This window comes from Xiphophorus couchianus, chromosome 19 (genome assembly GCF_001444195.1).
Source record: "Xiphophorus couchianus chromosome 19, X_couchianus-1.0, whole genome shotgun sequence".
Lineage (NCBI taxonomy): Eukaryota > Metazoa > Chordata > Actinopteri > Cyprinodontiformes > Poeciliidae > Xiphophorus > Xiphophorus couchianus.
The window spans coordinates 4,150,079-4,165,664 of NC_040246.1; the positions used below are offsets into that span (position 1 = coordinate 4,150,079).

Below are 15,586 nucleotides of genomic sequence, written 5' to 3' on the forward strand. Positions count from 1 at the left end.
CAGATGGAAGCTGGTCCAAAAGGGACACAAAGATGGATGATGTTAAATACAAAGAAACGCTGGGGAAAAAACAAAGAACTGGAACCAGAGATTGATGCAGAGGTTCATCTTCCAGTCACCCTGAAAACAACAGGAGCTACAAAGAACTGGCTTAGAGCAAACCATATTTATTTATCTACAAGAATCCCCTACTTAGATTTCAAACCTAAATCCAATTCAGAATCGCTAATAAGAGTTGAAAGTTATCGACAGACATTTGTACTGATGGATCAACAACAAAATTCATCCTGTAGCTGAGGCAAACCTGCAGACCTGCAGCTGTATGTGTGGTTTCACACTGAGGACGGAGAGAGGGCTAGGTGATCACTTTCACATCACATTTTCAGTTGTGACAAAAAACATTCAAGGGTTAGTAATACTTTTATGTGTATGTAAAGAGACAGAGGCTTCAGTACCGTCCGCTGCGGGCCTTTTGGACTCATCTATTCTGATCAGCTTCTTCTTCACTTTCCGAGTGGAGTTGACCAGTTTGTGGAGCCTTTTGAACGCCGGAGATTCCTCTTCGTTGTCAGACTGCTCAACAGGCTAAAAAAAAAGTTTATTGTAACACTGCTGGATATTTCCATCTTAATTTAATTGAACATTTTCTATTTTTACAAACAGTAACACAGCCTGGCTCGTTTTCTCGTTACAGAACTTGGTTGGGTATAAATACGTTGCAGGAAACCACAGAAGTATTACTGTGCATCAGGCAGATGGCAAACCATTAAGCTACGTGTGAAAGCAAGACTAAAATACGGTGTGTGAAAAGGCACGTGTGTGTGCTCGAAAATAACGCGAGCCACAGTCTGAACTGGAAAGCCGGCGGTGTGTCTAAGTTCTGACCAGAACGAAGGCAGCGCATGTAACCCAGAATACTCATCTGGGGACAAAAACGACAGCTGATTATAAACAGAAAGTTCAATATGAGGGGAAATTAGAGAGAAAACAACAAATGAAGCTCATCAGAAGCAGAAAGGGCGTTCAGATGAATCTGAAAAATGTGCACTAATCGCCCCGCTGGTGCATAAAAGAGCTGCGGCGTGCATAACAGTGGCCCTGTGCTGAATCTGGCTGCCCGCTGCAGCACAATGGGGGGTTAGCGCTTTGAGAGCAATGAATAGGAGTCCAGCCGGAGCCCTGCGGTTGGGAAAGGGCCCCGAGCTGCAGAGCTTTAGAGGGGCCTCGGTTCATCGCTGGGACACAGGCAGAGCCAAAGAGGGGAAGTGCTGTCAACAGCTCAGCGGCTTTGGCAACAGCAAACCAGAGGCGCCGCTGCGTGAGTTAGCGATTCAGAGGTAAACAACGGCCGAGGGGCCTGGAGAGCGGAGAGACTCACGGTGCAGCTGAACGAGTCGTTTGTGCCGGGCCCCGAGAGGTCCGGGGACTCGCATCGGCTCGTCTGTCTGCTCTGGGTCTCAAACTCCTTCAGCTGCAAAGAGAAACAGAAGCTTTTCGGTTGGTTCAGTGAGACAGGGGAAGGTTGTCGTAATAAGTATTTAATTAAGCTCAATAATTTCCATTTGCATGATTTAGCATTTTTTTTCTTTCTCTTTTTATCAAAAATTAAATTATAAAAGTCCTTAGTCTGGTGCTTTTATCTAAACTAGCTCCTGTTTTTGAAGGAGAATTTTGTTCACAGAACCTTCATAATCCCTTTTATTTGTCATTTCTATTGTTTTGTTTATTTATTTTGGATGTTTAAAATGTCTTCCAGCTCCAGTGTTAAAGGTTCATTAGAATTTAAAGTTTATTGATCTTTGAGAATGTGCTCTTGCATTATTACGCCGTTACCATTATGTTTACTTCTACATGGTCACAAAACAAGAATATTATCGTTTATCGCAATAACTTCAAGGGCAATTTATCACTCAGAGAGTCATACAGGTAAATATGGTTTACAGTTCAACAGTGGTAAAGAGAATGGAACATATTTCATTCGTTTTTTTAGGTTAAATAAAACATGGTTTGACTATTCAGATGCATCTCAATAAATTAGATCTTCAGTAAATTCAACATGGGAAACATTTTTCACACAGACATATTCAAAAAATATATTTTTCTTAATTTTGATGATTATTATAACATCATGAAATGTGAATGTAAATTAACTTAAAAAGGATTTTTTAAAATCCAGATACCCAAAGTTATGGCTATGCTAACACTACTGAGCTAATGGTTGTCAGTCCTACAGTAAAAAGTTTAATATGTTCAAAATGGGTCAGTGCTGGAAAAGCTGGTTGTTTACAGAATACTGTATTAACCTTTTTGTATAGGAAAGTTGTGTGGAAGGAAAAAATGTGGTAGCATATGTTTACAAATGACTCTAACAAAAATGTCTAGGAAATGTTAAAGCAGCATGAGCCTCCCTAACATCTCAGCAAGCTGATAACTTTGACAGAATGCTGCATGGATGCAGTAATTAATGCAAAAACAACCCAGATATGGAATTAACACACTGCTTTTTATTGATATTATGGAATATTAAACTTATTTGAGAAACAGAATTAGGAGTTTTGCTACGCTGCATTCATCAAAATTTATATAAAGACATAAAATAAATCACCCTGTCTTTATTGAATCTACATAATGAGTTTCAGTTCTGTGTTTGAATTATTGTTATGTATTTATCTCCACCTGTTTGCTCACTTAAAATTTTTTTAAAGAAACCTTTTCTAACAGGTCTTTGTTGATTATATCAGCTTGTCTCAATTCACTGTAAATTCTCTGTTTTGAGACTAAAATATTTATAACTCCATACCCGTGCGAGGGCTTCCTCTATCGAGATCATATTCTCCTTCACCATCATCATCAGCTGAATACGTTCTTCATCACTCATCGTGATCTCGCTGGCAACGAACCCAACATCGTCACCTGAAACAAACAAGCACACCAGTTTAAATCAGTAGGTCAAATAGCAACAATAACTGAGCTATATTGTTCAATAATTTGTATTAATCGCATTATTTTTCACCTTTTGAAGTCTGGCGCATCACTCCCTTCTGTGACTTGCGGAAACTCTGCCATAAAGACTTGCTCTTTTTCCTCGCATCCCATTTTCCTGAAGAGAAACACGCAAGGAGCTTTTCTAATCTGACATTAAAAATGAAAACCTGATTATGGTATTTAAAGGAAGAGTCGGGAAATATGAGAACTCCGGTAAAAAGTTCTTCTTACCTCCTGATCCATCGTCCGAGCTGGATTTGTGGACAGGAAACCTGAAAACATTAAATCTACATTTAACTTTTGAATTGTTTGGATGTAAAGTCAAACCCCTGACCAGAGCCAGTACCTTCGATCCAAAATTATTCTCTTCATCCTCAATCCCTTCTCACTATTTTCCACCCCCTTATCAAGAAGTCTTGTCTATCTTCTCCACTTACGTCAGAGTCACAAAGAACAAGCTCATAAAAACCCAAAAGGAATCACAAACGCGCACTGTGCCTCATGACAACAGCAGGGCAAATTAAAGCAGTGGAAACAGACGAAGCAGACTCTGTGCTGCTCCGCGTTGATGAACAGAGGTCAGCGCTCTGCGGCCATCGCTGGAACAATGGAGGCTTTTTCTCGTCTGCTTGGGGTTTTGTGGCAGCAGCAGCAGCAGCGTGGCCTCTGAATTCCCCACACACTTTCACACTCCCTCTGTCTGTCTGTCTGTCTCTGGACTCTTTGTTGTGCATGACTGTCAGTCCCTCCCTCAGCTGACTCCTGTTGTTGTTTCTGTGCATTTGTCTTCAAACAGATCAGACCTGCCTTGTGGTGAATCGAGCATTCACATCAACCATTCTCTTCACAGAATGCATGCGGGTAGAGCAACTACAAGGTGCAGCAATAAATAATTGCCTTTTTGTATTACTATTTTATAGAAGCCAAATACAAATGAAGCCTTTCTTATAGTTGCTGAGCAGCTGGTTGCATGTTGGAGTTGGAGGGCCTCCTGACCATCACCCTAATCTTTAACTCCACATGCAGGTAATTAGCTGGGCTGCTCGGAAACAACATTACTAAAATACAATTTTAGACCCAAATCTGTTGGATTTACTTTACATTTGAGTCTTGTTGCCACAGCAACAGTTTCCACATTAAAGAGGATTGATATTGATATCAGTGCATTAATGCCTGGCTGTGCTGCGTTTACTGATCGAAACTGGATTGGATTTCTGAGTTTTTGACAGGCCAGATACCGGTGAGTGCTAGTGATGTAAATTTGGTAAATTTCTAATTCATCATAGTCAAGTTGGTTTTGCATTTGAAATTTTTAACGTCATTTTAATTTATCTAGGCTTTTGTTTTTAGAACCTGCGTCCTGCAGTTTGAAAGCTAAAAGATTTTCTTTAAAAAAGGGTGCTGTATTTAGATTATATAATAGCTACGCTACAGCATTCCTCATCACTACTCCTAAAAAAGTGATTTTATGTTCTGCTGTGCATGATTACATTATAAAAGTGGACTAATTATTATTTTAGCCTCAAATAAATTCAGCAGGGAGTGGAGACTGACAACAGACCTAATTATGCTCCCTTCTTGTTTGGCGGCTAATCCAGACTGTTTCACACTTCCTAAGGTAAATCCCGCCAAAGAATAAAAATAGATTTTTAACTGTAACTTTAAAAAAAATGTAACTGGAAATAAATGTGAGAAATAAGAAGGTTTTTGATTTGATACACGTTTTTCAGGCTTGCGAGGTTATTTGCAATAATATGCTTTCAGCCCACTAGGGGGCAGTATGCGCGTCTTCTGAGTGGATGTGAAAGTTGAGTAACACAAATCCATTCTTTTGTTTTCTACAACTGTGTCCAGATTTATGATAAGACTGGTAAAATGTCTGAACTTTCAGACTCTCTTCCTCTCTCAAACGATCCCAATCGATTAATCACGACTCTTTGGCATTAGTCATCAACTGTGTCCGTTTTTATAAATCTGATTCAGCGTTTTAATGACAAAAAACGTGAGTAATCCTTATAAACCTCTGGAAGAGACAATGCAGGGAAGGAAGGAAGTGCGGAGGTTATGCAGAAACGCTTCATAAGTGTGACTGCGGGGTCAGCAGGAAGGGGAGGAAACGCACGTGGCCTCAGGCCTGACGGAGATAATGCAGGAAGCCTAATCAGGCCGCAGCCCACAGACGTAGATCCAGACTGTAGATCCTAGATCTGACCCTCCCTTTACTGAGAGAACCGGTTGTTATCGGTTTTGTTTGTACCTTCTGTCAGTCTCTGGAGTCAATGTGCTGCTGCTGAGTCCAAGAGATTCCTGGAAAGATGAGAAGCAATCGATGAGACATTTAAGAGTTTCAAATCTGGATCACCGAAGATCACAAAACTATTGCTTCACATTGTGTTCTAATGTGAACCAGTAGCAAATAAACTTCCCATGTTCTGCCTCGCGTTTACATCTGTAACAACGCGAAAGCCGCAGTTTCAAGGACAGCTTTTCCGCATCCCCAGCGAGTCAGATGTTACTTTTTGGCTTTTCACGTTGCTTTACCCGGCGATTATCATGACCTGGCGACCCCTCCCGGCCGCCTATCGAGCAGTCTTGTCTTGCTGACGCACAGAACAGGAAGCGGCAGCGTCCTCCTGGGGCCTGACACTCACCTGGATCTGAGAGCGGAGGTGAGGCGATGCGGCCGCTGAGTCAACCTTTCCCTGAAACGCAGTGGAAGCAGAGGAGTAAATCTCAGTGTCATCGTAATGAAACACTTGGCTTGAGGTTCGTCTGGTTTATATGGTCAGTAAACATTTTCAAAGTGTTACTTTAAAGGTTGTTTAATCACGTCTGAGCCCAAACGGAGCAGGACATCAACACCTAGAGGCGGTTAGTCTGGAAAATGCAGTTTTTTTTCTTGACGTTTTAATTATAGTGGATGTAAAAATAGTATGTTTCTGATAAAATGTCAGATTTTTGTCCTTTTTCCACCTTTGGTGACACAATCAATAAGAGCAAGGCCTGTCGCAATAAGCAATAAATCAATTTACCGCAATTAAATTTAAAAGATTTTAAATTTATCGTTTTTCTCTTTTCTCTCTTTCTGTCCAAAACTGACTAAATCTTCAGTCTGGTGCTTTGGTCTCAAATAGCTCTTATTTTGAAGGACAATTTTGCCCACTTTCCAGAGACTATTTGTTGTTTCTATTGTTTATTTATGTTTAATATTTTAAATGTCTTCCATTTCCTGTGTTAAATGTTCATTACAATTTAAACTTTATTGATCTCTGAGCATGTGCTCTTGCATTATTTTGCCATTCTATTACTTAAAAATGGTCTCAAAACAACAATACTGTCGTTTATCACAATAACATCTGGGACAATTTATCATCCAGCAAAATTTGTTATTGTGACAGGACTAAATCCTCCTACAGACTCAGAAAAAGAGAATATAAAATAGATATAAACACAGAATAAAGGATACAAATATTGTACAGGAAGGGCAACATCACCAAAAAAATAAACCAATACATTTAAATCTTTTAAAGGGGAAAATGTATAAAAGGAAAAAAAAAACCCTCTGCAATAACAACAACAACCCTAATCATCACTATATCTATAGTGAAACATGGTTGGGGCAGCATCATGCTGTGGGGCTACAGAATCAAAATTGTTCAAATCTTACATCTTATTCAAAAGGCAAAGTGCTTAATGGGATGAAAACTAACATTTTGGAATGGCCTAGTCAAAGTTCTGAACCAAATCCAAAAGAAAATCTGTGGGGTTACATGGAGAGATTAATAGAAATATCATTTTAATCTAATAGATTTGGCAGATACAGCAAAGCTGCGGCATTATGAATGATTCCTACTGACGCAGACTGAAATAATTAAAAGGTGCTAAAAAAAGTGTAATTTTGTTCATTTACTTAAACATGTATGTATTAATATTAATGCATATTAATCAAAATGTCCGCAGTTAGCATCAGTGCAATGTTGGAGTTAGCACAACAGCTAATTTCATTTAATTTCAAATAAAAGATGCTGTATAAAATAGGCAAATTAGTATTAAACCAATGTTTCAAAGAGTTTTTAAAGCTGGAAAAGGAGCCACAGATAAGTTAAGAGTATTAGGTAATTAAGTTAATATTAGTTTAAGATCGCACATCTGGTCAAAACTATTGCAACTTTTTTTGTTTTTTTTATGTGCCTCTGAAAGATTTTGTTTAAAATGTGCAAATTAAATGTCACTTTAAAGATAGGAAATTGATGTAAACTGTTTTATTATGAGTTAATTTGACCTAAAAAACACAAAAACTGACAGGAGTGTGAACACTTTCCAGAGCCTCTGTGTGGGAGGAAAATAAATACCCCTCTTTTGTAGTTTGTAGGAGAAAATAGCACCCTGGAAAGACAGAACATGTCATTGAGGCTTCTGGTGTTTACAACGAGCTGCACACCTCGGCTGCAGGCTGTATATTTATCCCGAGGAAGAAGACATTTAATCTTCTCTGCTACTTGAACAAAGCAGATTTTTCCAGTGACGTTAAACTCAAAAAAAGGAAAGAAACAAAAAAAAATGGTTAAAGATTCCTCACCATCTCCATCTCTTGCACTAATTTGCGTTTCCGTAGCTCCTCCATCCGTTCGCACACATCGCTGAGGGAGGTGCCGTAGTACCGCGAGTACTCCTGGGCCAGGTCATCAAGGTTCCCCACAGAGCCATCCTGCCACACACACACACACACGCACACTCTGTGTCACTAAACAGAGGAACAAAACGAATCCCTCTCAGCAGCAGCCACCGTCGTGATAAGCCATTGTTTGAAACTTTTGCCGCTGTCGGTGGCAACACAGACAAGCAGGAAGTGGGAGAGATAAAGCACCAGGAGGGCAGAAGCTGTGATAAACCTGTATGTATCTTCACCAGAGCTGTCATGTTCCTGCTCAGATGTGACCCCTGCGGGGGAAGGAGAGGCTCCGTCTGACGCAAGTCCGACACTCACCGTCCTCGAAGCCATCGAGGCTCGACCTAAGAGGCCGCGGATTAGCCGACCGTGAACCACAAGGAGTCGGTCACGCAACTCCGCTTCAGGTTCCTTCAATTGTGAAACTCCGAGGTTTTGGAGGTTTTTGACTGTGTGATAGATCCACTTTTCAGAACACGCTCCTTCCGGTTAATGTGTAAAAAAATAAAAATAAGTACCTAGTTTAAAAGAAAAAGTGTCACTGGTTGATAGCGATTACTTGTTTTCTCTGATATCTGATCTGTTAGTTTTTTTTCACAATTCAGGTGTTCTTCCTATGTGATTGGGTTCCGTCCAACTTTATCACGAGTTTATCATGATACTTTATGGTACTATTGCAATAATGATAAAAATGATGATTAAAAAAACTACTTACTGTCTTCTTTAGGGTAACTGTGTGGCTGTGAATGCATACGGCACAAAAACAAACGCTGCTCTTCCCAACTTCAGCCATGTTTACAAGTGTACTGATATTTATTGATGCTCTTGTGGATCAAACTGGACAAAATGATGAACAGAACATTTGTAATAATGTCAGTTTGTTAAAAAATCAGTATTAAAATCAACTCCTGATACTTCGAGTTGATGTGCTGTCATTTACGTAAAACTAGTAGATTTCTGTTTCTTCTTCAGGTCTGACCTGCAAACCTCAACATTTTCCTAAGGACTATGACAAAGAGAAGAAATGCACTGCAGATTATTGATAGAGGTATTGATTATTAATCCGAGGGTTTCTACACAGTTTTTAATGTGAAGCAAATTTGCAGAGTTCTCAATATCTTTAGTAAGTTAATAAATGATACAGCAAATACTGTTACAGGAGTCAGCTTTAAATATCAAACCTTTCAAGACAAAGATGAAAGAAAAGGAAGAAAAGGAAAAAGAGAAGAAAAAGTGAAGAAGAAGAGAAAAAAACAACAACACAAGGAAGAACAGAAGGAAGGAGAAAAAGAAGAAAGGTAAGAAGGAAGACCAACAAATTAGATTAACATATGGAAGTAAATGACTAAAGAGAGGCATGAGGAAGACAGGAAGGAAGGAGACAAGGAAAAAAGAAAAGGAGAGATCGAGAGGGAGAAAATAGGGACAGGAAAGAGAAAAAGAGGACAGGACAGACAGCAGAAACAAGAACACAACTGAGGAAGCAAAAAAGATAGAAAGGAGGAAGGTTGGAAAGAGGATGGGGTCATAAGAAAGAAAGGAGACAAGGAGGAAAGAAAAGGTTTAATGGAAGGAAGGAGGTGGAAGATAAATGGGGACAACAAAGTGAAGCAGAAAGAAGACAAGGAAAGAAGGGACTAAAAGTGAAGGATGAATGAAGAGCATAAATAAGACTGGAAGGATACAAGGAAAGAAAGAACAAACAACAGAGAAGGAAGGAAGGAAGGATATTTGGATCAAAAAATAAAAACATCAGGAATAATTGGTGGAAGAAGGAAACGTTTAGGGTTAAGTAAAACTTTTTGCATGCTTGTTCAGACCTGGAAAATGTTTAAATCAAATCCACTCTACATTTTCAAATGAAATTCAAACAAGCTGCATCAAAGTGCATGAACGTGAGTTTATAGTCTGAAAAAAATAGCAGTTCCTTTGATCCATTTAATGAACAAGACAAAAATCTGACTTTCTTGATAAGAAGTCTTTTGACCTCTTATCCGTCTTTCGAAACCAAAAATTAAAATTTTTTTTTGGTTTCCAGGGAAACCAAACCAAACGGCAGACTATAAGCTCCAAAAACCTGGGAGGCCCTTTAGGACTTTAGCACACAAGCACACGCTGCGTCTGTAATAAGCAGGTACTACGCTCATAAACCGCCGCACAGATCATCATCATCATCATTATGCCTCACCCTGACGTTATGCAAATGCTCCGACTGCAGTGGAAAGCGATACTCTGGACTCGTCGCCTCATGTCAAGACAATCCATGACTGGTCCGACTGTCCAGAAAAGAGAGGCCCATTCATCGCGACCCCGGTTCCAAACGGCCTGAGAAATCCTGCCTGCTGTTCGTACGCTCAATAAATAAGAGCAAGCGCGGGTCTGAGGAGCTGTGCGCTGTGCCTGGCAGCAGCCACTCTTCTGCCTCCAACTGCCACCGCGTCACATAAGCAGCTCTTTGTACCCGCAGCCACATGATATCGCAGCAGCCTCGGCGCTTATTCGACACGGTTTGGAGAGAGTGTATAAATGCCCTCTAGCCTCCATCACGGATGGATGTGCATATAGAAAAAGAAAAACCCTAAACAAACAAGTTAGGAGGCCTGAACTCAAGCTTCGACTGTTTCCGTGGAAATATTCACCACAAAAACAAAATCCTTTTTTCATTCTGGTCTGATTTCTAGTGCAAATATCTTAGCACACTTTTATTGAGATGAAGCTAACTTAAAAGTAACTTTCAAGCAAGACATAGGTGCTTGTTTCAAGTAAATAGCTCCTTGATATTGATTGAAAAAGTTTAGTTTCACTTATAACGTGGGGAAAATGTCATGCTGTAAGCATAATACTTTTCCTTATCCATATGATCAACTTATTTACATAAAATCAGCTCTTATATCGCACTTAAAAGCTACTTTTACTATGGTTATTTCAAGTGTACCAAGATATCTGCTCTAGTACAAATTTGGGTTTTTTTGCAGTGTTTTCACAGCCGTCCGCAAATGGTCGGTGTTCAGGCCGAAGCTGCAGGGTGACACTTCAGCCACAGAGGTTTTAAAAAGAAGAGTGCGGTGTCACGTTTCTCAGCATCACACAGCAAAACAAAAGATCTGCATTGCCCTGGGGGTCCAGGGTGTGAGTGTTTGTACAGCTCATCTGACTTGTCTTCAGGAAACCAGGCCAATCGTGTACTTCAGGATGTTAGGAGACTTTGTTCCTGGATTTGCTTTCAAAAGAACTTTTCACGATAAATGATTGACTGACCATGAACGAAAAGGTGGACTAAAACTAGAGATTTGTCTGAAAAAGAAATGTAAGGAATGCCACATCTGGATAGATACAGGACCGGCTTTATGGATTTTGCGTCGAGGATGTTTGAAAGTTACAGAGTTATAGTTTTGTGTGTGTGTGTTGGGGAGGGGGGGTTACGTTTTAAAGGTTCCCCGAGTCGTCAAAGTGAAATAATGAGCTAAAACAGAATCAAATCCACACATCAAACGGTCAAAAAGCACGCACAACGTCTTGCTCTGTAGCAGGAAAACCGATTTCTTCAATGAATCTCCAGAGGAAAAACCACATTTACCGGATCACATTCCAGCACAAAACATAAAAAAACAAAAAACAACACTCACCACAAACAGGCATCTGGCTGCCAACAACAGCTATCCAGCAGCGGCAGCAGCGTTTAGTCCTCCCACAGCTCTGCTAAGTGAAAAGCTCGGTTCAGAAACTTAACTCAGTTTAGAGAGCGGAGGACAATACATCCTGCAGCGAGAGGAGGAGCAGAGAGGGGAGCCCGATGCGCATAAATTAAACAGTCTGGCTGCGGGGAGGTTGGGGAATTTGCAACCACATATGACGCTGGTTGCAGCTGGGTGGGGCCGTCGACTCGCTCCAGCTGCAGCCCACGGGGGGAACTGGCTGACTCATGGATCTGCTCTTCAAATAAACTACCACCTCGAAGTGCATGGAAGTGCTGCTCTGCAACTGCAGGGAGCGCTCCTCTGTTTGCCTCAACGTACGACTCGGCACACAATGATGAGGTGAATTATATGTCAAAAGGTAGGTTTTGACTTCTGGTGTTTTACATGCTAATATAGGTAAAAGTCATACTTTTTACTTAAAAAGAAAGGTTACATTAAAGAGCAGCGATTCAAAACAAACGAGATAAAACGTATAAATCATCAAACGGAGTCAGAACTAAATCACAATCAGCTTTCCCACAGTCTCTCTGAGGAGGCAAGTCATTTCAAAACAATTTTGGATACAGAATGAGTCTTTGGATCCTTGCCTCGCTAAAACCGATGGCACTACCAAATACGGATGAATCCAACCAACAAGATTCTTTAAATTTTTTCCACCAGTTTATAAAAAAATGTGGTACTTTGCTTCAATGTTAGAAAGATCCCAGGATGAAGGGACAAGGAAACAGTCCACTTAACACCACAGAGATGGCAAGCAGAGGCAGACTATGGAGGCAAACATGGCTGTTGTTTGTGAGCATAAAGTTTGCCAACTATGGTTCTTCCTTTTTGTGTGTTCTGATGCCATCTGTGAATCGCATTAATACAAAAACACAATCAAAAGCACTTTCTCCAAACATTATTCCCAATGATGACCATATTTTGTTATCCATAACATGTTCATCCATCCATTTTCTAACACCCTTGTCCCTAGAGGGGTGCTGGTGTCTATCTCCAGCAAACGTTCGAGAGGGAGAGAGGCTGGGTACACCCTGGACAGGTCGCCAGTCTGTTGCAGGGCAACACAGAGACAGACAGGACACACAACCATGCACACACACACACACACACACACACACACACACACACACACACACACACACCAAGTGAGAATATAGAAAGACCAATCAACCTGACAGTCATGTATGTTTTTGGACTGTGGGAGGAAGCCGGAGTACCCGGAGAGAACCCAAGCATGTACAGGGAGAACATGCAAACTCCATGCAGAAAGACCCCAGGAATCGAACCCAGGACCTTCTTGCTGCAAGGCAACAGTGCTACCAATTGCACCACTATGCAGCCCCCATAACATGTTTATTATTAACCCTAAAAATAATATATCATTTTTAGGGTTAAATGACATATTATTGTAAGAAAACTGTAGATGGACTTTGAGTTTGAGTGGCACGACAGACTGTGACAACAAAATGATGTATTGGCAGATATATTTCTGTGGTGCCTTTAAATTGTTGCAAAGTGAGATTTTTGGCTACTTCCTTTCACTACTGTTACATTTTATACAACCATGGTTCACCAATTTACAATGGTTTGGTGACGTAGTTGCTAAAAGAAAATGCACCTGCAGGTTACAATGCAGGTTTGAAGTGGTGAATTACAACAGACTGGACTCACAATGCAATTTTAAACCTGTGTGGTTTGCCGGTCTGCTAGGTCTCTCAGACATTTCTACTGACTCCCTCCTCCTCACTGGACAAATCACCACGTACATCTTCATATTATGAACTCAAACTGAAGCCAGAGATTATAATAAGAGTCTTGAGTGACCATTGTGTCACGCATTAATGTCCAAATGTAGAGTTTCAAATGCAACATTAAAATGCTTCAGCAACATGTGGCCACAACCACAGCTGGCTGAAACGGCCTTTTTCACACGTTTTCCCAACTTTAGACATAAAAGTGAATGTGACTATCAACAGCAAGAAGCCAGCACTGAAAAAAACAACAAAATATTACCAAGTATCTGTGGTCTAATTTCTAGCTTAAACTTCTTGCTGCATTTGAATCAAGACAAAACTAACTTACAAGTAACTTTTTTCACAAGCTTGTTTTAGTGGGGAAAGTATCTTGTTATAAGTGAAATAATCTGCCAGTGAAACTAGTATTTTTTTTCTTAATATTATTAAGGAATTACTTACTTACACAAACTCCTATTTCTTGCTGAAAAGTTGCTTTCAGTGTTAGTTTCCCCTACATCAAGTTTAATAAGATGTTTGCACTTGAAACTAAACCAAAAACACTTGGTAATATTTTGTGTTTTTGCAGTGAGTGGGCAACTGAAATGAGCAATTTATAAAAATAACAATATTTTTGTTCTTCCTATGTGCATGACTTTACTGTTCTATTGTAGTTTTTTTCAAAGTTTTACATTTCTTTTACCATCCATATAGTTATAAGTTTCTAGCAATGCCTTAAACTGTGACCTCTGTACCAAGACAAAAACCTAGATTCTGTTGTAGACTTTTTTCTGTACTTGCCACACTCACGAGATTTGCACCAATGTTCAGCTGGCAGACAGGTGGCCTCACATTTAACCCAAGAAAATCTCAGCATAAAGAGGACTTTGTGGTCAACTGGTTGACTGAAGGCTTCCCGGTTCCAAGTGCTTTTAAAGCAGTCCAAAGAATAACCACCATCGCTCTCAATTCTAAAACGTGATCACAAGCCATTCTTTTGTTTTTTGTTTTGTTTTGTTGCCAAATGTGTGTCTCATCTGTCTAACAGATGTTCTTCCAAAGTTGGTTTCAGATTAAGCTGCCTACATCTCATTAGGGATAAACGGGTCGCTAACTTAACCATCTAAAATGTTTAGCCTTTTCATAATTTTGTCAGTTTTCTCATTCAAAACTGAACTAACATCTGAGACTTCTGTTTCTATGTTCAGGATGAGCGACACACATTGCGTTGTCATGACCACACTTAGAAAACCTGTCAGCTCTATTGTACTGCAAAAACACAAAATATTACCAAACATTTCTGTCTAATTTATAGTGCAAGTTTCCCAGTAAACTTTAAATAACACCAAAGTAACTTTACAGCAAGATACAGGAGCTTGAATATGGACTTGAATCCATATTCAAGTCAATAATACTTGAATATGGATAAAAAGTACCAGTTCAATTGGCAGATTCTTATTTTCTACACTTATCTTGTTTTGAGAGGGGTATTTTTTTGCAGTGTGATCATTTTTAGCATAGCATGATGCACTCTAAAAAGTCTGAAGATGTCTTTACGCTTAAATGATGGGCAGCAACGACGGCTTCATCATCGCTGAGGTCTTTCCTGCTTGATGTTGTGGGAACAGAAACACAGGAAAACAGCCACCAGTTTATCAATTATGACATGATTTATGTACTCTTTTAAAGAATAAGAAACTTCATGTTTTCAGTTTAAGATTATTCATGTATTTTTAAAACAAATAAAACGATTGACAGTAGTAGCATTAGGATTTGTATTAGTATGTTTCCTCCCCCTTTTTTGGCATAGGTGATAAATCAAATGTTATAAAGTACATAATTTGTACTTTCTGTAATATCCTGATTCTATAAAACACATTTAAGAGAGATGTGAAAAATAATTACTATTACTATCAACACAAGACGTGTGCAACAGCTACCAAGCAACCCCCACCTCAGAGGAAACGAGCATAAATAAAAGATACAGTTTCAAAGAAACAGGCCAGCAGTATGTAATCCGCATTAATGTCTGGATGCTGAGCACAGACCCGTATACGTTTGTGTCCACGCAGCACACCAGTAGGGGGCAGCAAATGGTTACTTACGTGCCCCTTTCCCAGGTCACAGGAGTGCAGAGGCATGAGGGCAGGAGGTGACGACTGTGAGGTGAAAATAAAGCAGACACTTTGGATTGAGGTGAAAGTGAATGATTCATGAGAGAACAGCCGCAGGATTTTCTCCCTCTGTTAACAGCTGGCCAGAGTGTTCAAATGAAAAAAGAGAGGCGCCTTTACAGATCCTTAAAGTATACATTATACAACAGGGTGGTGACCTCGTTACTCAGAGATGTAACCGGCCACACATGTCTTATGTTAAATCATGATCCCGCTTATTGTAATTGTTCCGCTTTAGCGCGCGGACCCCCGACTCCAGAGGGAGGAGCAGGAGGCCGGAAGAAGGAGTCCGACCTCCCGCTGCAGATTAGGCTGAGCTGCAGATGG

The 15,586-nt window shown here is 40.1% G+C and overlaps 1 protein-coding gene across 3 annotated transcripts in view; it reads right to left on the reverse strand.

Annotated features, from left to right (window-relative positions):
- sash1b (SAM and SH3 domain containing 1b) overlaps positions 1 to 15,586 on the reverse strand; it is a 64,359-nt gene that overhangs the window by 9,072 nt on the left and 39,701 nt on the right. Inside the window, exons 1-9 of one of the 3 annotated variants that reach the window (XM_028000291.1) lie at positions 11,281 to 11,461; positions 7,565 to 7,693; positions 5,637 to 5,687; positions 5,243 to 5,292; positions 3,217 to 3,257; positions 3,014 to 3,100; positions 2,801 to 2,913; positions 1,379 to 1,471; positions 456 to 585 (exon numbers count right to left, since the gene is read on the reverse strand). In XM_028000291.1, the coding sequence (XP_027856092.1) occupies positions 456 to 585; positions 1,379 to 1,471; positions 2,801 to 2,913; positions 3,014 to 3,100; positions 3,217 to 3,257; positions 5,243 to 5,292; positions 5,637 to 5,687; positions 7,565 to 7,609 (610 nt within the window). In that variant the 5' untranslated portion in view covers positions 7,610 to 7,693; positions 11,281 to 11,461. Of the gene's footprint in view, positions 1 to 455; positions 586 to 1,378; positions 1,472 to 2,800; positions 2,914 to 3,013; positions 3,101 to 3,216; positions 3,258 to 5,242; positions 5,293 to 5,636; positions 5,688 to 7,564; positions 7,694 to 9,842; positions 10,076 to 11,280; positions 11,462 to 15,586 lie in introns of those variants that run through there. The other 2 variants (XM_028000292.1, XM_028000290.1) reach the window with 2 other exon arrangements.